The sequence below is a fragment of the Cladophialophora carrionii genome (assembly GCF_000365165.1).
Source record: "Cladophialophora carrionii CBS 160.54 unplaced genomic scaffold supercont1.2, whole genome shotgun sequence".
Classification (NCBI taxonomy): domain Eukaryota; kingdom Fungi; phylum Ascomycota; class Eurotiomycetes; order Chaetothyriales; family Herpotrichiellaceae; genus Cladophialophora; species Cladophialophora carrionii.
Genome location: NW_008481827.1, coordinates 2,658,790 through 2,679,707, shown reverse-complemented (window position 1 = coordinate 2,679,707; position 20,918 = coordinate 2,658,790). Strand labels below are relative to the sequence as shown.

At 55.9% G+C, this 20,918-nt stretch overlaps 8 protein-coding genes across 8 annotated transcripts; 4 read left to right on the top strand and 4 right to left on the bottom strand.

Moving 5' to 3' along the window:
- Window positions 1–677: 677 nt before the first annotated feature.
- Window positions 678–1,256, top strand: G647_03033 (uncharacterized protein; the record flags this gene model as incomplete). Its single annotated transcript, XM_008727379.1, has 1 exon — window positions 678–1,256. The coding sequence occupies one exon, from the start codon at window positions 678–680 to the stop codon at window positions 1,254–1,256; it is 579 nt and encodes a 192-aa protein (XP_008725601.1).
- A 100-nt stretch (window positions 1,257–1,356) lies between these two features.
- Window positions 1,357–1,760, bottom strand: G647_03032 (uncharacterized protein; the record flags this gene model as incomplete). Its single annotated transcript, XM_008727378.1, has 2 exons — window positions 1,357–1,558; window positions 1,660–1,760. 2 exons carry the CDS (start codon window positions 1,758–1,760, stop codon window positions 1,357–1,359), a joined length of 303 nt encoding a protein of 100 aa, XP_008725600.1.
- Window positions 1,761–3,741: 1,981 nt separating this feature from the next.
- On the top strand, window positions 3,742–7,217 carry G647_03031 (uncharacterized protein; the record flags this gene model as incomplete). The annotated part of the gene is made up of 6 exons (XM_008727377.1): window positions 3,742–3,925; window positions 3,976–4,130; window positions 4,183–4,276; window positions 4,324–4,552; window positions 4,605–7,090; window positions 7,141–7,217. 6 exons carry the CDS (start codon window positions 3,742–3,744, stop codon window positions 7,215–7,217), a joined length of 3,225 nt encoding a protein of 1,074 aa, XP_008725599.1.
- Window positions 7,218–9,805: 2,588 nt separating this feature from the next.
- On the top strand, window positions 9,806–11,634 carry G647_03030 (uncharacterized protein; the record flags this gene model as incomplete). The annotated part of the gene is made up of 3 exons (XM_008727376.1): window positions 9,806–9,861; window positions 9,921–10,077; window positions 10,138–11,634. The coding sequence occupies 3 exons, from the start codon at window positions 9,806–9,808 to the stop codon at window positions 11,632–11,634; spliced, it is 1,710 nt and encodes a 569-aa protein (XP_008725598.1).
- Window positions 11,635–13,262: 1,628 nt separating this feature from the next.
- Window positions 13,263–14,392, bottom strand: G647_03029 (uncharacterized protein; the record flags this gene model as incomplete). Its single annotated transcript, XM_008727375.1, has 2 exons — window positions 13,263–13,573; window positions 13,741–14,392. 2 exons carry the CDS (start codon window positions 14,390–14,392, stop codon window positions 13,263–13,265), a joined length of 963 nt encoding a protein of 320 aa, XP_008725597.1.
- Window positions 14,393–15,849: 1,457 nt separating this feature from the next.
- Window positions 15,850–16,686, bottom strand: G647_03028 (uncharacterized protein; the record flags this gene model as incomplete). The annotated part of the gene is made up of 1 exon (XM_008727374.1): window positions 15,850–16,686. One exon carries the CDS (start codon window positions 16,684–16,686, stop codon window positions 15,850–15,852), a length of 837 nt encoding a protein of 278 aa, XP_008725596.1.
- Window positions 16,687–17,135: 449 nt separating this feature from the next.
- Window positions 17,136–18,518, top strand: G647_03027 (uncharacterized protein; the record flags this gene model as incomplete). Its single annotated transcript, XM_008727373.1, has 1 exon — window positions 17,136–18,518. One exon carries the CDS (start codon window positions 17,136–17,138, stop codon window positions 18,516–18,518), a length of 1,383 nt encoding a protein of 460 aa, XP_008725595.1.
- A 249-nt stretch (window positions 18,519–18,767) lies between these two features.
- Window positions 18,768–20,425, bottom strand: G647_03026 (uncharacterized protein; the record flags this gene model as incomplete). The annotated part of the gene is made up of 3 exons (XM_008727372.1): window positions 18,768–19,927; window positions 20,074–20,241; window positions 20,377–20,425. The coding sequence occupies 3 exons, from the start codon at window positions 20,423–20,425 to the stop codon at window positions 18,768–18,770; spliced, it is 1,377 nt and encodes a 458-aa protein (XP_008725594.1).
- Window positions 20,426–20,918: the final 493 nt, after the last annotated feature.

Below are 20,918 nucleotides of genomic sequence, written 5' to 3'. Positions count from 1 at the left end.
GACTTGTCTCGGGCGTGCGTCCTCCAAGGTCGAAAAAGTCCGTGGTGTTTGCGGAGCTGTCAAGAATGTCACCTGCAAGGTTGTTGTCGGTCCAATGGTGGCGGCTCTCAGGCTCCCTCACACGCAATCCATCACCCAATGGATGGTCACTTGACGCTCTGACCGCACGAACATGCACACCGGGTCCACAACACCGGAATGAGCTGCTGTTGGAAAAAGGCGGAGGAGGGAGGACGACGCTTCTCCAGCCCGCGGCACTGATATAGTGTCTCCCAAGAGGCAGAAGGCCAGCAGCTGGACTTTCGGGAGGAGTTCTCGAGCCGCACAATGACTCGCTGATTGCAAGATCACTTCTCACCACTCCCTCAGATGACTTGCAGGCCCGCTCCTGAACAAGGCTAGCGGTCAACAAAAGATGGCGCTACAGGCGCCGCTTTTCTCGATGCAGTTGACGTGCGCTGGTGGCATGGTCTATCTCTGCTAGCTCGCGGGTCCTTCGGACTTTTCCCTTCCTTTCTGAAACATCTTCTCGAACTTTGTCACCTCACTTGCGTCTCTCTGCATTTTTGCGTGGCGGGACATCCCACCTTGCATGAAAAGACATCGTCCATGCAGAACGACAGCTGGATTTGACCCGATCTGGCCTCTACTTGGGGCCTCGTGCATTGAGCACATGCATGGACGACCCCAGTTCCATTGCGAAAGCCGAACTGGGTCCGGAGCAATGGAGTCAAAATTCTCTGGATGCGGCTGGTGACCAGTCTCGTCCCACGCCTCTTCCCCCGCCGTACTGGAAACCCAGCAGAGAGTCATCTTTTGATGAGTTGGCTGCCCTCCGTCCACCTCCTATAACACTCGAAGACCATACTCTATCCCGTGAAGCCAGCAGGGCCGCTCTTTGGGCCAAATCCATCACCATTGATGAATATGTCATTGTCCGAGGCAATCCCCTCGGCGCCGGCGCTTATGTTGTATTCAACTGCCGCGTCCAGACGCTGGATGGAGGGCCCATGACTATTCGAAAGCGGTATTCCGAGTTCGATGAGCTGCGTGCAAAGTTGATGAAAGCCTTCCCTCAAGCGACCAAGTCATCGCTACCTCCTCTTCCTCCGAAAAGCGCCATCTACAAGTTCCGACCTAAATTTCTCGACAAGAGGCGCGAAGGCCTGGAGTACTTCCTCAACTGCGTTATGCTCAATCCTGAATATGCGGGATCTACACTCGTCAAAGATTTCATCTTCCCACCCGAAACTTGAAGACCATCATCGGACGGCATGGCTGGTCTGCGAGAGCAGCTGGGAAAAGTTGACCTCTAGTTGGACAAGATTGACTTATATCATGCAAGCTCGATGGAGATTACGATTTCTGCGCATCATGTCCCCAGTTCTTCAGGCTCTTATACGAGTTGCTATTCGTGTCTTGTTTGGCCTTTTCCTCTTGCGCAAGATGGCGCTTGTTATAGGCGGCAACTTTTCTCATATGCGCTATATCTTCCTCATCATATTGGGACGGATCCTTGTGGGGGTTCTTCTTCAGAATCTCAACGATCTTCCTTCCACTATCGAGACAGTCAGTCACCGCGCATCAGTACTACAGCAACATGACACACAACGAAAGCGCAAATTCACGCGATGGTCGAAGCCAGGTGACCCTGCTCACCTTTCATGGCCAATGCTCTCTCCTGAGCCGTCGTCTTTCGACCAGCCCGACTCTTGACTGCCAGGTCCCTTGAGCCATTGCTCTAACTCTTCGGCTGTCATGTTGACAGTGTTGTTGAAATCTCTGCTTCCCTTAGCTTCCAACATCCGTGCCACGCGGTTTCCCGGTTGCTCACTGGATGACTTCATCCTTGCTTTTGACCATCTTGAAAGAGTTGCTTGTGAATGGTTGCACGAGTCTGGAAGGAGACTTGTAAAAAGACGGGCTAAGAAGCAATATCCTCAACATAAATTCACCTGCGGCGGTGTTCTTTGAGCGTTGAAGTGACGGTGATGGTTGTCGAGCTTCTTTGTACTGTCACCCAGCTGTGGGATGTGAGCCTCGTTACGTCATGACTTGAACTTTGACATTTGCTGCCGACAACTTTGGAGCTCAGGCCAAGTTGCGGTAAACTCTTTCGGACTCCATATCAAAGGGCCACTTGGGTGACCCTGAAGCCAGGCTGAGAGGTCGGCACGCCGTTGGAGAACGCCACAGGGCCCTTGTGGTACATGTTCGGTGCGCCAGGATAACGAGAGGTTGTGATCCAGCCTGATGAACCCCGTCCGAGGTAGCCAGCCGCAGACACGAAATTGCCGGCATTCCAGCCGCCTCGTGTTATTGAAGCAAGGAGACACAAATTCAGGACATGTGCATGAACCTGTAGAGGCACATAGGAGTATAAGTATCTCAGCAAGGCTTTTATCGCGATTGAGACTGGTTGAGGACATCCTTACTCTCGGACCAATGTGCAGCACAGAGGCACAAGTCAATCTCAGCAGCCGCGGACGGTCCCACCTCTTGCGGCTCCAGTCTAGCACGAGCAGCACCCTTATTGCGACGGCATTCGTGGCTCGCAGTCCGGCACTTGCATCGCTCGTGGGCTTTGGAGAACGGTCGGGCACGTCGGAGTGCTGAATAGTGAACACTGACTCCGATCAGATGTCGCCTGGCTATTTTCGCAGCCTCGATTTCATGGAGCTCATCGCTGCTGATCTGGAAAGATTTAAGACCTCACCACGATCGCCATGATCCGAAGCAAATGAGGACCGCCAGAATGGAGCAATAGCCTACGGCCCTAACCCGAACAAGTGTCTTGGGCGCTGGGCTAGAGACCCGGTCTAGGACACGCATAATGCGGCGTTGATCAGTGGCTGGAAATAGTGTCTCATTGGCGTTTGAGGAGCAGATGAGGAGCAGATGAGGATCAGGTTGAGGTAATGCACCACTCACGACCACTCCACCGCCCAAGATTTGCAAGCCTGAAGCTGTCCCGGCCGGGCAGGCAGGTGGCTCTTCCGCCTAAGGACGGTCCCTGTATCGTTGATGGCACTAGCCTAAGAGTGGGCGGGCCAGCTAACCGGATTCTCGCTCCCAAACGGCGTTTTCAAGTTACGGCACGACACGTCGCGCTGCAACGCCCGAGAGGCTTCAATCCCATCCTCAGTGCCTCACTGCACTATCACCTCCTCCTATCCTTGACCTTATCACACATTCTTCACTTTCTGTTTCGCTTCTTGTTTTTAGCAAAAAAGGGACGCCTCTCTGCCGACCAGGCTGCCACTTCACCCATTCACTTCTTGACTCTTACCGGCCCACGTTTTTTACCATTTCGCTATTCATTGAACCAATTGCCCACCGACAATCTCTCAGCCGTTCGTGTCGCGGACCAGCGCATGAAGACCTCGTCACCCTAATATTCTTTCTCTACGTTCGCTTGTCCTGTTGGATTCCAAATTTTGAACCTCACCCGTCTCTCCCGGCCCTCGAGTTACCACTCGCTAGTTCATCCAATGCCGATAAACCCCTGAAATTACGCACTTCCAGACTTGCATATGCACCCTGCCCGACTGCGAGCACCGCCGTCCACCTGATCAGCTTCTCCCGTCGCCTTCATTGTCGCCGGAGCGCGCAGCTCAAGGTTGCGCAACGACTACTACTTGTCACGGTCTCGGAAACGAAAAATCAGTCTTGGGTTTTTGTGCCGATGCGAAAGAACATCAGACGTACCGTCTTCCTCATCTGACACCTCAGTCCCAGATCATGCCGTTCTTCTCGAAGGTGTTTAAGTCCAGGGAAGGCCAAGTCAAGAAAAATGCTGCCCCCGTTGCGAACGGAGAGAGTCACAAGAAGCCTCAATGGTCGGACGCTTGGGTGCGCACGAGGGTCGACCCAGAGGAGGTCGCGGAGCTGTTGCATCTGTGTACAGCCGAGTTGAAGTCAAGAGGTCGGCCTCCGCCCTGTCGAGAATGTCGGCTCAATGCTCACCTCAAGTAGCGCTCGATGTCCCCTTCCTACTCTTACCATTTCGTCCGTCGTCGGATCCTTCTGCCGCCAGAACATATGTGCGCAACTTCTTTCTCCCGCCTCACGACCGCGAGCCTTTGCGGGGCTCATCATTGGAGAATGAGCTCCGCATGACCGAAGTCATGGTAAGCTTGAGCTTTCGTGGACATGTTGGACTGCGCTCACCAAAGTGCTTAGGTCATAATCAGTGTGATGAAATGGTGTTGGGCTCGCCTCCCTGGTGGTGTGGTGACGTGGGAGGTCTACGAGGGGTTTAGAGTGGGAGAGAAAGGTATGACGGTGCCCGGCCTAGAAAGCCATACAGTGCTGACGATCCAGACTCGGGATTTGCGCGCGACGCTTTCAGTACTTTTGTGCCCATCGGAGTTGACTCGCCCGCTCGGCTTCAGATCATCAAAGACTTTTTCGACCTGCTTGCTGCAATCGCTGCACATGGCAAGGCTAATGGACTAGGAGGCCACAAACTCTCCAGATATGCTGGGTGGTGGGCATTCGAACACTATGACGCCGGCAAAGGCTTCGAATCTGGATATCAGTCCTGGTCAAGGTACTGTATACCCCTCCCTTCCGACGACCTGTCAAATCGCTGACGTTCGCAGTGCGGCGGACGCGACATCTCATCTCTTCTTCGCCTACCTTCGATCCATGTCTCCTGGCGCTGGGAAATCAAGTGGAATCTTGACCCTTCCTAGGTCGCTCCAGCAACTTCTCGACTCGGTCACGTACCCTCCCAAGAATGCGCTTCTCTCCAACGATACCACCAAGGTTGTTATGATTGTTGATGTGGTCTCACCAACTCCATATGCTCTGCTACGACGGGCCAGGAACTTCGAATACAGAGATGATGATCAAGGTCTACAACAGTTTGCAAACTACGATGATCCAGTCCAGGCTCTTACAGATGAATGCCGTCGTGTGCTGAAGGCCATATCATCCGCCAACCAGTCACACGTCTCGAACGCGAAAACATCCACGAGCTTAACGGATCCTTCATGGTCGCGCTTCGAGGACGTAGGTTTTGGCAGCGCTCTTGATGATGACGAGGACGACGATGATGGACTGCTGGGCCGCAGGCTTGTGTCGACGAAACCGCTGGCTGCCACGACTAGAGGACGAGGCTATCAAGATTTGGCTCGACCAACCACTCCCTCCTGGGCAGATTTCTTGTCGTCTGGATTTGCAGACGAGCACGGCAACAAGGCTCCGGCACCTATCCTGCTTCCGCCTGACAAGATACTACCTCCCATCAACACGGATGCGCCTAGAGGCCAAAGCTCGCAATCACATCGGAGAAACCTTGACATGCAGCAAAATCTCGACCCCGGCGAATTGGCAAGCATTGCAAAGGTCAATGTGGATGATTCTTTCTGGTGGGTCTGGATCAGTAGTCTTGCTCCAGAAGAACCAACTTCAAGGAAAGCCGTGTTTGGCCGATGCGCCTTGATTGAGACCAAATTCCAGTTTGACAAATGGATGGTTATGGAGGAGCAAGTGAAAGGAGCCGCCCCAGAGCCCGCCGCTGGAGCATATATTGCGGAGAAAAAGAAGACATTCCTCGGATTTACGACCAAGCGCGGGCGAATAACGCGACGAGGATCTGGCTCTAAGAAGAGCCCTCTGTCTCCAGAACCCCACCTCACGACGAACAACCGAGCGACCTTGGCGCCAGATCAACACGCGAAGATCCAACAAGCTGCCGCCGAGCTTACTAGAAGGAAAGAGGTCGAGGAGAGGGAAGAGAAAGCTGCTCTGGCGACCCGCCGTGGACGTACTCAAGAACCAATAGCGGCATCGAAGACGAACAGTATATTCACCATCGGTCCGCTTATCAAGGACGAGGCTTCGCCAGCACTGCAATGGGCCAGCCAGTACGACAAGAAGGCGATCCGGGCTAAGTATCTGGGCGACTCGCTTGCTGGTAAGGGCTCTCGTGAGATGTTGACGCTGCCCAACAACAACCTGGGGATCAGCAGGTCGACTTCCACTCTCTCAGTGGTCAGCAAGAACAAGGATCTGCCCGCACCACCTGCTGTAAATTCGTCGCGTCCGGCGCTTGTCGAAAGGTCGCAGTCTGCAGAGCAAACTACACCAGCGCCACCACCGGTAGTCGTGGATCCTGCCCCGATTCCTGTTGAACCAACGGTTCCAGTCGAGATCAACGCTCCGGTCGAGGCGGCAGAAGTACCATTACCGCCAGCAACGCCAGAAACCGTACAGGCTCCATCTGCTAAACCGCAGCCGCAGAAGCTCCGCAAGTCGTTGGACCAGCAGCGTCGATCTCCACCAGAGCAGAGGAAGCCAAGGGGCAAGACTCCAACCGGACCACCTCCTGTACAAAAGTCGAGTGGGATTCGACGGCTATTTGGAACCAAACGATCTAAATCGCGGGACTCGAGGCCCTCAGATCCTCCTTTGTCGCCCGCTCAAACCAGTGAAGACCCTGCCGTCATCGCTGCCAGACGGGCTCTGGAGGGAAAGCCTCCCCTTCCTGCGGAGGGTCCGGTCTCACCTCCCTTGAGTCCCGGACATTTCCATCGACTTGCAACTGTCAAGAACCAGCCAGCAGCAGTGATGGAGGAGGAACCTGAGCCAGTCCCTCAAATGGCAACGTCGGTGCAGAGGGAAGTCACTCCTGAACCACGTAAGGAGCACGAAGAGTACGTAGATCAAGCATCTGCACCACCTCGGACCCGTCGCGACGAAGAATATGACCAACTCTCTCGAGTGGACACCAATGAGCGGGAGCACGCCGATCGGGAATTCTCGACGTTTGATCAGGGACCTCTGGTTGATCAGCCAGCCTTTGCCCCAGTCGATACACCTCCGAGGGAAGAGTTCTTGACGCCGGGCGAGGAGCCTCGACATGGCCCTATCAGCTTGAATTCTGGTCGATCTTTCCAGCAAACTGAGAGTTCGATGGATGACGAGGAGGAGCCGGTTCTGACACAACAGGTCAGTCCCACTGATCGGTGGGCGCAAATCCGACGAAATGCAGCCGAGCGGGCAGCAAGACAATCGGAGGAGCAGACTTCACGCAGTCGGACCGAGACACGAACTGATGATGGTGAGACCAGTGGAGAAGAGAGTAAGTCTCGCGAAGATGGGGTTCTCGATGGTGACTGACAGGGGCAACAGCAATTGAATCACGAGTTGCACGAATCAAGGCACGCGTGGCCGAGCTCACGGGCAATATGGATGCAACGCGACGATAGACTCACGCGAGCGGATTCCTCAAGAACAATCACACCATACAAACATGTCCTCGGAGCACGCAGTGCAATGACGTCCGGCGACCACTCTCTTTCTTCTCCATCTCGAGCGAGTTTCTGTGCAGAAAAGACAGCAGGGCGTTCCAGTGTTGGATTGGGATTCAGTTCATGTGTCTCGGAGATACCACCTCAGCGTTTCCTGCGCAGCAGATCATCTTTCCCTCGTTTTCCTTTTCATTTTTGTGCGTGAGCGTTCTGCAACAAACAACCTTCGGGCTGCAGGACAGCACATCTATAATACAGTCTTCACACTCTTCCTTTTGTCCCCCTGTCAACTGGGTTTGGTTGTGGATACACGGGATGGGAATGTATTAATCTGCCGCTGTTGCTTCAGTTTGCCGAGCACATAGAGTCTTGCAATTGAGGGGCAGCCATGCTCTTGGTTGAGCGCTCGAGCGAAGAGCAAGATGGAAGGGTGGCAGGAGGACCACCAGACAAGGACAGCGGATGGCATGACTTCCTTCTGTTGTTGCGGCAAGTACACGAGCAATTGGAGTGAATATTCACAGCTAGGGATACTGTCGGATCACCGAAAAGACCCTGTTTCGACCGAGCGAGCTCGTCGTGTGATAGATTCATCGGAGGGCGGCGCAGACCACGACCGACAATGCATATTACCTTGCGAACTCGAATCACTTCTTGGCCTTGATTGGCCGTGACCATGGCCAGGCGAACTAGCATATTGTCGACCGAATAGGTAGCATACAGCGAAGGATTCGTGGCCAAGCGTGGTTTAACGACTTCCTCGTCCAGCTCACGGCGGCTTACTCGTAGGACGCCGACGTGTTGGGGTCTTGGGGCATAAGCAACCAGAAAAGTAACGTGACGCTACTGACTGTACACAAATCACACACTACCGCATCAAGCTACAGTCTTGACCATTCTTGTTCTTCATTAACCGGCGCGGCTAGTCTATTACAGCATCGCGTCGGGCGAAAATGTGTCTTGCCGCAATCGATACCAGATGGGGCTGCAGGACGATCTGACTGCGAGGGGTATCTGGTCCAGGAGAAGTGATTGTTCCACGATCCATGTCCTGGCCACCGCTGGAGGTTTATGAGCACCGAGAATAGCAAGCAACAAGTCGGTGTAGATTGTTGACAACGATGGGCAAAACAAGTCATGTTTGTTTCCCGCAAGGGTCTGCTCTAGGATGGGAGGCACGTATACCACACTGTATATTGAATCTCCCCTCCATTGACTTTCGAATTGAGTGCTTCGGCTGTCCTACTCGTATTTGACGACCTTGACAGTCGCCTGCTGCTAACCCCTTCTATGCCGCAGACGTGGGGAAGATACCGAAGATCTTTTCCGATCTGCCATGCATCAGTCCCTGCTGCCGTCGTCCTTCTCCTGCTGCTGTCATCTGCAGGGCTTTGCATGACAGCCTCGTGGGTTGCTAAAAATACACCGTACAGGGCCGCAATGGAGCCAATGATGATGCGCGGCGCCTTCAGCCGAACACGAACCAATCGATTGTTCGCTAGTAAGAGCCGCATGCCGGCGGAACCTGAAACGTTAGAGGCAGGCCGGTGGGGAGCGACTTTTCTCTCGTGCTTGCAACCATGAGTTTGATCTAGGGTTCGGCGCTTATTGCCAACTCCGACGATATGGAGCGGTGGCCAGTGTTTGGCCGATATCAGCTGTGGAATGATGTTATCACCATGGGGCTACCGATGGAGTGAGAAGGCGAGCTGCTGCAAATTGTTGCTTGGGCAACAAATCGAGAAGGTCAGAGCAGTACGTATTGTCGAGAAAGAATTGCAACTGGTGATGCGAGATCAAGTGGTTGAGAGCAAGCATTGAATGTTGTGACCACGGGGTGCTGGGTACCTCCCTCGTACGGAGTACACTGCCACAGCGCATTAGCCAGGGCGGCAAAGGAGAGTTCCGGGCGTGCAGCCACGGTGCAGCGACGCCTAGACTCGCCTACGGCACCGCAATCGGCTTCCTTCTGCGGCGTGGGCGCCGCGCGAGTAAGCATGGAGATATGCCGCCCGCAAGCGCCAAAGGTGGGCAGACGTGCAGCTGCCACTCGGCTCCGTCGCCGGCTCTCTTCAACTCGCCCTCGCCCGCCGTTTGTGGCCTTCTTCTCTCTTTCTATCTTTAGCAAACCTCTCCACATCCACGTTCACGGCTCAACTTTACACGCCTAGACAGACGCCATCGAGCCAATACTCGGTCGAAGTCTATACGAGGCTCGAGCAAGCCACATTCCATACACATATCCTGCCAGTGCTTGCTTTGATCGTCATCGCGCCTTTGTTCATCGTTCGTACATTCGCAGCCGAGCGGCGACAAAGGAACCCGTCCCTCGATTCTACCGCATGCGCTTGGTCTCAGGAGGGCCTGATACTGCCATTCTGCCGTGGTTCTTTGTCCGACATAGACTTCGACCATCCGGGTGCAGGCCTTGTCCTCGGCCACCGTCGATTTCTCCTCCCCAAGACCTCGTTGCAGCCGGCGACTCGATCGCCTTTCCAGTCCCCAGCATCTGGCGTATGCGAGACACAAGAGGTCTATAACCAACCATGGGCCGGAGGAAGATCGAGATTCGGGCGATAAAGGATGATCGCAACCGCTCAGTGTAAGTTGTGCGCTTGCCGCGAGCCGTTTGCTTCGAGTCCCAGCTGACAGGCCGGACAGGACGTTCCTCAAACGCAAGGGCGGCCTTTTCAAGAAAGCCTACGAGTTGTCGGTCCTCTGCTCCGTCGACGTCGCCGTCATCATCTTTGGCCATAACAAGAAATTATACGAGTTCTCGTCAGGCGATATCAACGAAACCCTGCGGAGGTACCAATATGTGCGTCGAGAGAGCCATCCACACTTCTTCGGGAGGTGTTTGCTGACGTGGTGACTACAGTACGGACAACCTCACGAACACAAAGGGCCCGTCGACTTCAAGAACAAGGGGGGTGGTGGAGGTGATGACGACGACGACGACGATGATGATGCCGGGGATGATGCTGCCCAGGGCCGAGAAGAATCCCTCCCGCCTCCACACAGTCTCCCGCCGCAATTACACCACAACTCATTTGCACACATTGGCCGACCCATGGCTTCAGTCTCCCCTCCAATGCCCAACGGCATGTTTCAGCCTCGACATGGAACCCCCCAGCCGCCCCATATGATCTCCAGACCGCCTTCTCAGAACATGATCCGACGTACGAGTTCGAATCTGGTGCCCATGGCCCATCCGCATCCCACACCTCCCCCACCGCAGAATGGCTTTGCCTATGTGCCTAACCCACCCATCTACAACCCTCAGGCCACTCCTCCGATCCCTCCTCAGCCCTCTCCTCAACCTCAGTTTCAACCATTTTCTCAACCGCAACAGCCTCCCCAACCACCTCCTCAGACGCATCAGCAACTTCAGCAAGCTCATCAGCAGTATCTGACAGAACAGAGACGACACTCGCAACCTCCGCCGGTTTCGCAGCCTTCATTACAGCCTCCGCCGCAGCCACAGCAACAGCCTCGCGCATCGCCTCAACCCGAGTCGCAAAATCTTCGGCCACCAGAGCAAGCCAGTCCACCCCAACCGAAACATCTATCATCAAAGTCAAGAAGTATATTCACCCCCATCGACGAAGGAGGCTCCGTGCTAGCCCAGCATTTCTTTGGGGCGCCAGATCCCAAGCCACGGCCGAAGGGGGAAGAAGATTTACCGGCCATTAAACCGCCGCCGCGCAGCATCACCGTCTCCGCTCCTCCTCGACCTAGCTCACAACCTTCTCGTCCGCAGGGCTCGGTCCCCGAATTTGCTCCACCGTCAAGAACGAACACGTCAGGCTCGAAATCGGGCGCTCGGCCCAAGCTGAACCTTCAGATACCATCTGAAGCCGAAGACAGTGATTCAGCTGTAGGAGGGTCGCCGTCGCAAACCGCCAACGCCTCCGCAACCCCGGCCCGAAGCGGTGAACACATTGTCTTACCCCCTCCTTCCCCGAGTGCTTCGACCGTCATGTCAGCAGGAGCTGCAGGGCCGCCCAACCCGTTCGCTCGACCACCGCCTCCGACATCCAACGCGAACCGCGATGCTTTCAACGATAACCGAAATAATAACGTAGAAACCCCGATCTCGGCATTGCCCAGTCGGTATATGAACATGGATCTTTTACCGAGTCCGAGTAATTTCTTCAGCGAGTGGGTTGATTCATCCAGGAACGGACTCGGTTCTGCGGTTTTGCCCAGTCCATTGGTTTTCCCCACGCCCGCGGACCCGCGAGGTCTAGGCTTTGGGAGTAGAGATGCGGCGAGAGAGGCTGCTGAGCAGACTAACGGGGAGAAGAGGAAGGGAAGTATTGAGTTGGCGGAGAAGGAGGGTGACGCCAAAAAGGTCAAGACGGGTCCGAGCTGACAAGTGGCAATGTAAGGGGATGCTAGTTAGAGAAGCGCGACACGGGGAGACCGAGGAACTGGTGCCAAAGCGACGCCAGCGCTGCCGACCGAGTGTTCTGCTATAATGCCGGCAAATCAAAAAGTTACGATTGTCACGAACGCTGCATCTCCTGGGGAGTTTTCGACCACGGTTTCAATTCGCTGAAGATATTCGACTCTGGATTGTTTTGAGTTTTTGAGCCACATGCGGAAGAAGCGTCATCTCTACATCAGCATAGCGTGCGGGCGAGGTCATGGAGTTTTGCACGCCATTTGAGGACGGATCGATTGCAGCTGCTTGAGAATTCGAGATACGATTCCATTCTTTCCCTGAGGTACAATCTGCTTGATACCACCGGCACTGTTTGTCCCCAACCCGGGTGGAGAGCAGAAAGGAGGCTGTGCGAGCTGAGCCTAAGATGACTGAGATCCCGAACGAGGGATACCGACCACTGCCCAGATTGTGTCCAGCGATCATCGAGGGGGTCTCATGTCATCCGGTGATGTCTTGGTAACATACTTGAGCAGCATGTGCTGGAAGTGCTGGAAGTATTGAAATCAAGCTACAGTAGGATAAAGTAACTTGAGCTTTATGATTCTGGTTGAACCGAGGGATACAGATCCAAGCCCTCAAGTCGCGGTATACATCATAATAGTTGTAAGAGATGCTGCTCGGTTATTCCACCGCCACAGCTACACACGGCTGGGACCAGCATACGGAGTACTTGGTGCTGGTGGTGCTGATTTGGAGTCAGAATCCCAGAGACAGGCAAGGCATGGCATAGCATGGCATGGAACAGAGGACAGCGGGAAAGGGCACCGTAAACGGACGCGAGGAGGCGAGACACTTACTGAAGCTGATTATTTTGTGGCTCGACTGTGTACTGAGTTCGTACCCTGTCGGCAAAATGAAGTGGACGAATTGATTTCCAGGAAGTGTGCTTCCGTGCGTGTCCGGAGTATATCCTCTGGCATTACTCCATAGAGATATATAGTACGACTGTGATGTAGAGCTCTCGTAGGTACCGTACAGTGTTCGAAAGAGGAAGTCTAGGAACCGAATACTCCGTACGGAGTACTCTCCTATCGTATCTTCGAACTACTGTACACGTGGATCGGGTAACTGTCAGGTGGGTACTGTAGGTATGGAGTACTCCGGTTTGTGTACACGCGACCGTCCCCTTAGGTACTTAGTACATATGTCCCCGTACATTGCCACAGTTGTACGGAGTAATGTACGCGAATGCGAACGTAGTGTAACTACGGTAGGTACCGGTACCTCTACCTCGTAGTGGGTTGCCAAAATGGAGGCCAGTTCGGGGGATGTTTGTTGGATGGGTGGGCGGGCGGGCCCTGGCGATGCATGCACGGTACAGAAATACTAGTACCTGGAGTACGGAGTACACATACAATATACGGCCGACGCCCAACGCCCGACGCCCGACGCCCGACGCCCGACGCCCGATGCCCATACATCGACATGCACGTAGGCACACACGGACGCCTCCACGTACATATACTTAGGCATATGCATATGTGTATACGCATCACGTACGCATACGCATATGCATAGGCATACAGTACGCCCCAGCGGCCATCACAGCCCACTCACATAACCAAGACACCCAACCCGGCAGCCGCGACGACCAATAGTCCCCGGCCCACGACCAGGCCATTCGCGTCGCTACTGTCGGTATCGCTATTGCTGATCTGGCTGACGCCCGTGGTTGACGAGCCGAACGAGCCCGTCGATGTTGCGGTCGTCGCCTCGGCGTTCAACAGGCCGCTGGTCGACGTTGGGGACGAGGTGGTGGTCGTGAGGAGACTTCCGTCGCTGCCGCTGCCGCTGCCGCTGCTGTCGTCGTCGGGGCTGCATTTGCCGAGGGTGCTGGAACAGGTGTAGCCTGCGTCGCAGTAGTCTAGGACGAGTAGAACATGTCAGCTTTGCTTTGGTTCGCCGTGTCGCGGAAGGGGGGACGTCAGAGGAGTGTAAGGGGAGTGTAGGCGATAGGTAGTGTAAATCACTCCAGTCCAGGGTCGAGCACGCGGATCAGAGGTACTGTAATAATCATCAAGGGCCACTTACATCCTCCTGCGCAACAACTCTCGCCGATATCAGGGTTATAACATCCATCAGAGCCGCACGGGATGTTTCCCGCGCCCCATTTCGCGGCACAGCTAGATGTCGTCTCCGTGGTGCCGCCGCTGCTGGTGCTGCTGCCGCCGCTACCACCGCTGGTGGAACTGCCGCCCGAGCTGCTGGTGCTATCCTCGGGACAGGTATCGTACTGCGGATCGGTGGGGTCGTAGCAATGGTACCCGTCGGGACATTCGAGGTACGAGGAGCCAAAACAGCTCTGGCACGTCGCGCCCACTTCGTAGCACAGGTCGTCTATCCCCGTTGTGTCTGAACTGGACGTGTCGGAATCGGACGAGGAGGACGAACTGCTGTCGCTGGAGCACGAATCTAGCCCGTACGACGAGTCGCCGGGGAGGTAGCAGTAGATGGCCGAGCCTGGGCACAGGGTATACCCGTCGCCGAAACACTCCTCGCACGTCCCCGTGCAGCGCTTGGTGAGGTCCCGCTTGAACATGAGCTTGGCGGACGATGGGTTGAGGGTGCGCCCGTGGCCCGGGTTGGGGGAGAGGCCTTTGGAGCTGGCATCAGACTCGGACGGTTTGGCGGTGGCGAGGAGGACGAGCGAAGAAAAGACCAGGGCTGCTTTGGGGAAGAACATGGTGGTTTTTGTTGGCAACAGGCGATAGGATGGTAGTTTAAACGTTATGCAATGAGCGAGCAACTTGAATCAACTCTGACTGTGTAACGAGCGACTGGACGGCGAGCAAGGGCTCTCCGCCGAAAAAGCACAGTGAGTGAGAGAATGAATGGAAGACAAGTATTGCAGCCAGAAACCAGGTGGCGGTTTGCGCGAAATAGATATACTGGGGAACCGTCCTGTACAGTGCATGGAGTACCCCGTCCATGTTCCTTGGCCCAATTCAGACTCGTGCCCCTCGCTACGAGGTACTATACTCCTTTGGACAGCCAGAATCCGAATACGATGGTCCCCATGGCGGTTCGGTGACCCGTCGTTCTGGGGGAAGGGCGCGTCAGTGCTCATAGAGACAGAATGTCATTGGCCCTGGACAGGTAGTGGGTGGGTGCTTTCTTGAGATCCAGCGGTGGATGGAGTACAACCAGCATACTGGTTCAGGCGCACAGCTCCGCAGACAGGATAGATCAACTGCATGGGTTGGTAGAAGTCCAGATTCAAAAGGGGTCCAAACCCAGCAGAGCCACAGTGCGTCAAATAATACCCCGGTAGTGTGGAGGCAGGGATCGTGGAAATCATACTCGCAGCCTTGTCGAGGCGTCAAGGCCAACGAAATAACGGCATCGAAATTAGTCAGACAATCTTTACCAGTCCTTGTCGCGCGTGCATCGCCCCGGTGTCACAGACCACACGCGCCGTGGTGCTGGCCGACAGAAGGTGGAAGTTTGTTTTGTGGTCGTCGTTCGCTAACGCAGCACAGCACGCAAAAGTCAGGGGTAAGAAATCTTAGTGGCCATGAGGCTTGGCGTGTGTCTTGGCGTCTTGGGGGCGATGCTTGGCTTAATTTAAGCGTCAGGCTGAACTTGAATTTTCCGGCCCGTTGGCCTCGGTTGTGACTTGTCTCTTTATTGCTATTCGAGAGGGGGTGAGACAGGCAGACCGGTCAAGGCGATGACATGCAGTACCCAGGATGTTGTGGTATCTGCCCTGGGCAACAGGCACGCGCCCTGGGAGGATGTGTTGAATGGTGGTCAATCTGGCCAAATGCTGGCGTGGTGCGCCACATCGTATCTCTATAACCAGTGATTCGCCAGCTTACGAAATACGTACAGGAGATGGAGGACCGCACTAAACGGCTGCACTGGGCCTCAGCTTTAGGAGTTTCTCCGGCGGTTTTTGGGTTCGCATTGGGTAAAGAAAACCAAAGATATGCTCGAAAAATCCCCAGCTGTGCTGTGGAAGTTCTCAGACTCTAGCAGATCCGCACAGGTTCGGTAGTCTCGACTGGGGGCGGCTGGGACGAGTAACTATTTGTTCATGGCTCCCTCCTCAGCCCTGCCAATCTCACACCCTTGGTGCAAGGCTGACTGCCAGTACGAGAAAAGTGGCAGGGTGTTCAGTCACCGCCTTCTGTGTCAGTGCTAGCCCATCTTCAGATTCTTGAACTCCTTTGTGGTGTTGGTGATGGCCACTTCGACGGGCAACCGCTCCATGCTGCTGGCGCCGTAGAACCCATGAATCCCCTTCACCCGGCTCAGGACATAGTCGGCATCCTTGGGCTCGGCGATCGGGCCGCCGTGACACAGTATGATGATCTCAGGGTTGATCTTGTTCGCGGCGTCTCTCATCTCTTGAATCAGCTGGACGCAGTCATCCAGTGATTTCCCAGTCTTTGCACCGATACTGCCCGACGTGGTCAGTCCCATGTGGCACACGAGTACATCTGCCCCGGCTTTCGTCATCTGCTCAGCTTCGTCCACGTTGAAGGCATACGGCGTGGTAAGAAGATCCAGCTTTCGGGCTTCTGCAATCATGGCTACTTCCTTGTCGTACCCCATGCCGGTTTCCTCGAGGTTTGCTCGAAACGTTCCATCAATGAGGCCAACGGTGGGGAAGTTCTGAACGCCGCAGAAGCCCATACTCTTCAACTGCTGCAGAAAATCGGGGATGATGCGGAAGGGATCCGAAGCACACACACCGGCCAGCACACCCGTTTTGCTGACTATGGGGAGGACTTCTTTGGCCATGTCGACCACGACGGCGTTGGCATCGCCGTAAGGCATGAGCCCGGCAAGGGAACCCCTCCCAGCCATGCGATAGCGGCCCGAATTGTATATAATGATCAGATCACCCCCGCCGGCTTCAATGAACTTGGCCGACAGCCCGATCCCAGCTCCGGCTCCCACGATGGGCTTTCCATTCTTGACTTGGTCGCGCAGATGTGCCAGAACCTCTGCCCGAGACCGAGGAGGCGCCATGACCGCGCGCAAGTGTAGCGTGCGATTCTGTAAAACTGGCTGGTGCAGCTCAAGCATCCAAGGAGTTACCGACGCAGGGGGTGTTCACATGGCAGCCGGCCTTCATCCCACGTCATTGTGCGCCCGACGACCACACGACGGATGTGAGTAACCGGACGAGGCGGTGGAGGTGCGGGGATTCATGCTCGTCAAGCGAATACAATACGAAGATCACCACACACCCGAAGGGGGGCAGTGAGGTGATTGGTCCTGTCAGACGCCACAGGTATCCGGCTTCCAGTTACGAGCACAGCTTCCAGCTCGTCGTTGCAGCTGGTCGAAAAGCTTAAGAAGAGCTTGCGTCGACTGTCTCCTCCGCCTGACCACGTACGAGATGAACCGGACCATCTTCTGACCATCTTGCGGCCAAATATCCCTTCCCCACTGCTGCTGTACTGGATAGATCGAACATGGTCAAACCCACGGTCCTGATTGTCGGTACTCCTGACACCAAGCTCGACGAGATCCTGTACCTGAGAGGCCAGATCCTCGCCGAGAACACCTGCAATACCAAGGTCCTCAATGTAAGTCACAGCACGCCGGCGAAGGTGAGGACGCGTCTGGACAACCTCGCCGCCGACGAGGTCATCTCACCGCTCGAAGAACATAGCTCGACCTTGAAAGATGTGTCCCGAGGTGAATACATCGACAAAGCCATTGAGCTATGTACGCCCGTGGTGAAAGATCTGGTCTCCAAGGCCGCCGTCCACGGCATCGTCTCTGCAGCTGGCAGTAGTGGCTCATCGCTCGCCACGGCCTTGATGCGACACGCCTGTCCGGTGGGATTCCCGAAACTGATGGTCTCGACCATGGCCAGCGGCGACATCAAGCACTATGTCGAGGAGACGGACATCACGATGATGTACAGCGTGGTCGATATCGCGGGGATCAACTCGATCCTCAAGCGCATCCTCTCCAACGCCGCCGCCGCCATTTCGGCCATGACCGTCTCGTTCGCCAAATCTCTCGTGGACGCCTCTGCCGTGGAGGCCAAGGGCAAACGCATCGCCATCACCATGTTCGGCAACACGACTCCGTGCGTGGATGCCGTACGCCAAATCCTGACGTCCGCGCCCCACGACGCCTCGGACTATGAAATCTACGTCTTCCACGCGACCGGCTCGGGTGGCCGTGCCATGGAACGCCTCATCGCCGAAGGACAGATCGACGCGGTCGTCGACCTGACCACGACCGAGATCCCGGATGAGCTCTTCGGCGGCGTTCTCTCGGCAGGACCGGACCGTCTCGAGGTCGCAGCCAAGAAGGGCATCCCTCTGGTCGTCTCGGTCGGGGCGTGTGACATGGTGAATTTCGGCCCCAAAGACAGCGTGCCGGAGAAGTACAAGGACCGCAAGCTCTTTGTGCACAACCCAGCCGTGACGCTGATGCGGACCACGCCCGAAGAGAACGCCCAGATCGGCCAGTTCATCGTGGACAAGCTCGCCACCCACGCGAGCAACCCCAGCGCGATTCGCGTCCTCCTCCCCGAAAAGGGAATCAGTATGCTTGACGCGCCCGACAAACCTTTCCACGATCCGCACGCCGACAAGGCACTGTTCGAGACGATTGAAGAGGGCCTCGAGGCCACCAAGATTGACGTGGAGAGACACGATCTGCATATCAACGACGAAGTCTTCGCAGGCCACGTCGCGAGTGCCATCCTGGAAGTCATGGGCGTGACACAGCGGTACTATCGACTTGCAAACGCACGCCGCCGGAAATGGAGCTTCGACCACGGCGCGAGCGTCATGTTGGCGAGGAAGAATTCCCAGATTGAGATTCCCGATGCCTGAGTGACGCAGAGGAGCTCAATCACGGAAGCGAGATAGGGACGGTCGGGTGATTAGGAAAGCAATATCAATATCAGCTTTTCAGCTCCACGCCACGCACCTCTTGTTGAATCGATTTCAGGCCATGTATGTATGTCAATTAAGAACGCAAATACCCGGTGATTGTTACTGTAAATCCATGTCACACACATCGCTCGTAAGTACATCCACGCATCAAAGCATACGTAGGAAGTAAGTGGTCGGCTGAACCCCCTACAGCTTCGACGACGGCCCTCCCTTGGAGCCCGGCACCGCGCGGATCCTCCCCCGGTACTTATCCTCGATGGCATCGGCCTCGGGATCGTCTTCCAACTCGGGCAAATGATTATAGGACTTGCCTCCCCATTTCGTACCACGCTTCAGATGCCACTGCTTCTTGTCGCTCTTCCCGGGGACCGTCTCGCTGCTCCCGTCGAGCATACCGCACGGCCACTTGGTCAAGTCCCGATCGCGAATCGACCTGTGGATCTTCTCGTTGGTATTCTCGACGGGCCACGCGCGACGGTCGTCCATGAGGATCTCCTGCACGCCGGTCTTCAACGTGTCGAATAGACCACCCCCCTCCTTGGGCTCCGGGTCGAACGGCTTCCTCAGCCGCGTCCACGCCGTGTTGGGGTTCGGCACACCCTTGTCCTGCTCGCGCAAGAGGTAGCAGTCCTGCGGCGAGTCCGTCTCGTCGATAAAGGCCAGCTTCTTGTCCTTGGCGCACTGCGCGAGCATCCAAGCGAGCGTGATGTCCGAACCTCCCGGGTCGTACCGCCCGCCGCCGACGTCGCTGTGCACGCCGGAGAACCAGGCCTGCTTCATGACCTGCAGGCCCGCCCCAGCGGCGGCGGCGCGGGAGTTCGGCTGGTACGGCTTGGACCGGTCGGCCGGGTCGCGCGGCCACTGCCACAGCGTGGGCCGGTAAGCCACGCGCCGCTCGTCCAGCGACAGCGCGTGGTACGCGTACGCGACCTTTGTCGACAGCTCGGCGTTGTGGAACTCGATCTGCTCGCCGCCCCAGCCCTCGCCGTGGAACTCGACCGTGTCCCACACGCCGACCACCTTGATCGCGTACTTGGCCTTTTCCGTCATGTCGGTGCCGATGCGCGCCTTGAGCGCGGCCGAGAAGTGGAAATCCGGCTTCTTGCCCGCGTCCTCGTAGTACTCGTCGTACACCTGCGGGAACCAGTCCATGCCGCGTTTCGTGAGCAGGCCCAGCTTGGTCACCAGCCCGGCGATCGACCGCGCCGTGTACGCCCCGCGCGAGAACCCAAAGAAGAAGATCTCGTCGCCCTTGACGTTCGGGTCCGGCCCGTTCGAGTCGTAGTTGTGTGCCAGGAACGCGTACGCCGCGCGGATGTTGGCCGACAGGCCGGCGCCGTATACGCCTGAAAATGTGAAAAATGAGAGGTTCCAGTTAGCCCCGTGCGCGAGCAGACACACAACAGGATCACACAAAAGGACATTTTTCAGCACGCATCCCATCTCACGCCAGATACGGAGTACAGTGCACGGAGTCACGAGGAGCCCTTACCGCCGCGGATTTGATCACCCAGCCCCGTCCCGACGCCCGGTTGATAGTAAATGATCTGCTCGACTTCTTTGCCGTCGACGATGGCCACAGGGCTGATGGCCCGAGCAAACCGCGCAACATTGCTGGGTTGGCTGGGCGTGTTGACGTTCAAGATGCTCTGCCATGTGCCTGGACATAGGATCAGTCAGCTATTCGTATACATGGCCCAATGTGGTGCGAGAGAGAAAAATGGATACGGAGCAACACGAGGCGGCGGGAGCATCGAGGTTACAGTAGGCAGAACATAGTTGGGGGCATCAATACCATCGCAGAGAACAATCAGTCGCTTATAGTTGGCAGGTGAGCGATTCATACTGAAGTGGTCCGAGGCTGTTCGTCCTAGTTTTTGACAGAGGACCTAGTTCAGCTGTCTCAAGGACGGACCTCTGTCTTATAGCCACCATCATACAGGTAGATTCAGGCAACGGCAGAATCGACAAACGAAGCACACTGTGTGACACAGGTGTCATGCCATCATGTTCATTCCCTGCGACTACGACCGTCCGGACAGCAATTCAGCTCCATGCGAGTATGACTGCCTTTGCGAGTCCGCAACAGAAAACGATTTTAGGGGGCTGGCTGAACAAGCTTCTTACGATTGGCTGTGCTGCGCCAGGCCTGAGTGACCGAACAAGGGGCAGACTCAGCCGTACACGAGAGCCCAAGGGTCGAGACTCTGACGCCCGACAGCTGTTGCTCGTAGCGGGTGGTGATGCTGTGTCTTCTGATTGGCAAATGAAAGCAAGCGAGCAATTCCTCTGGCTGCGGGCATGACGGGAAGACCTGGAGGAGGCGTACTCATACCG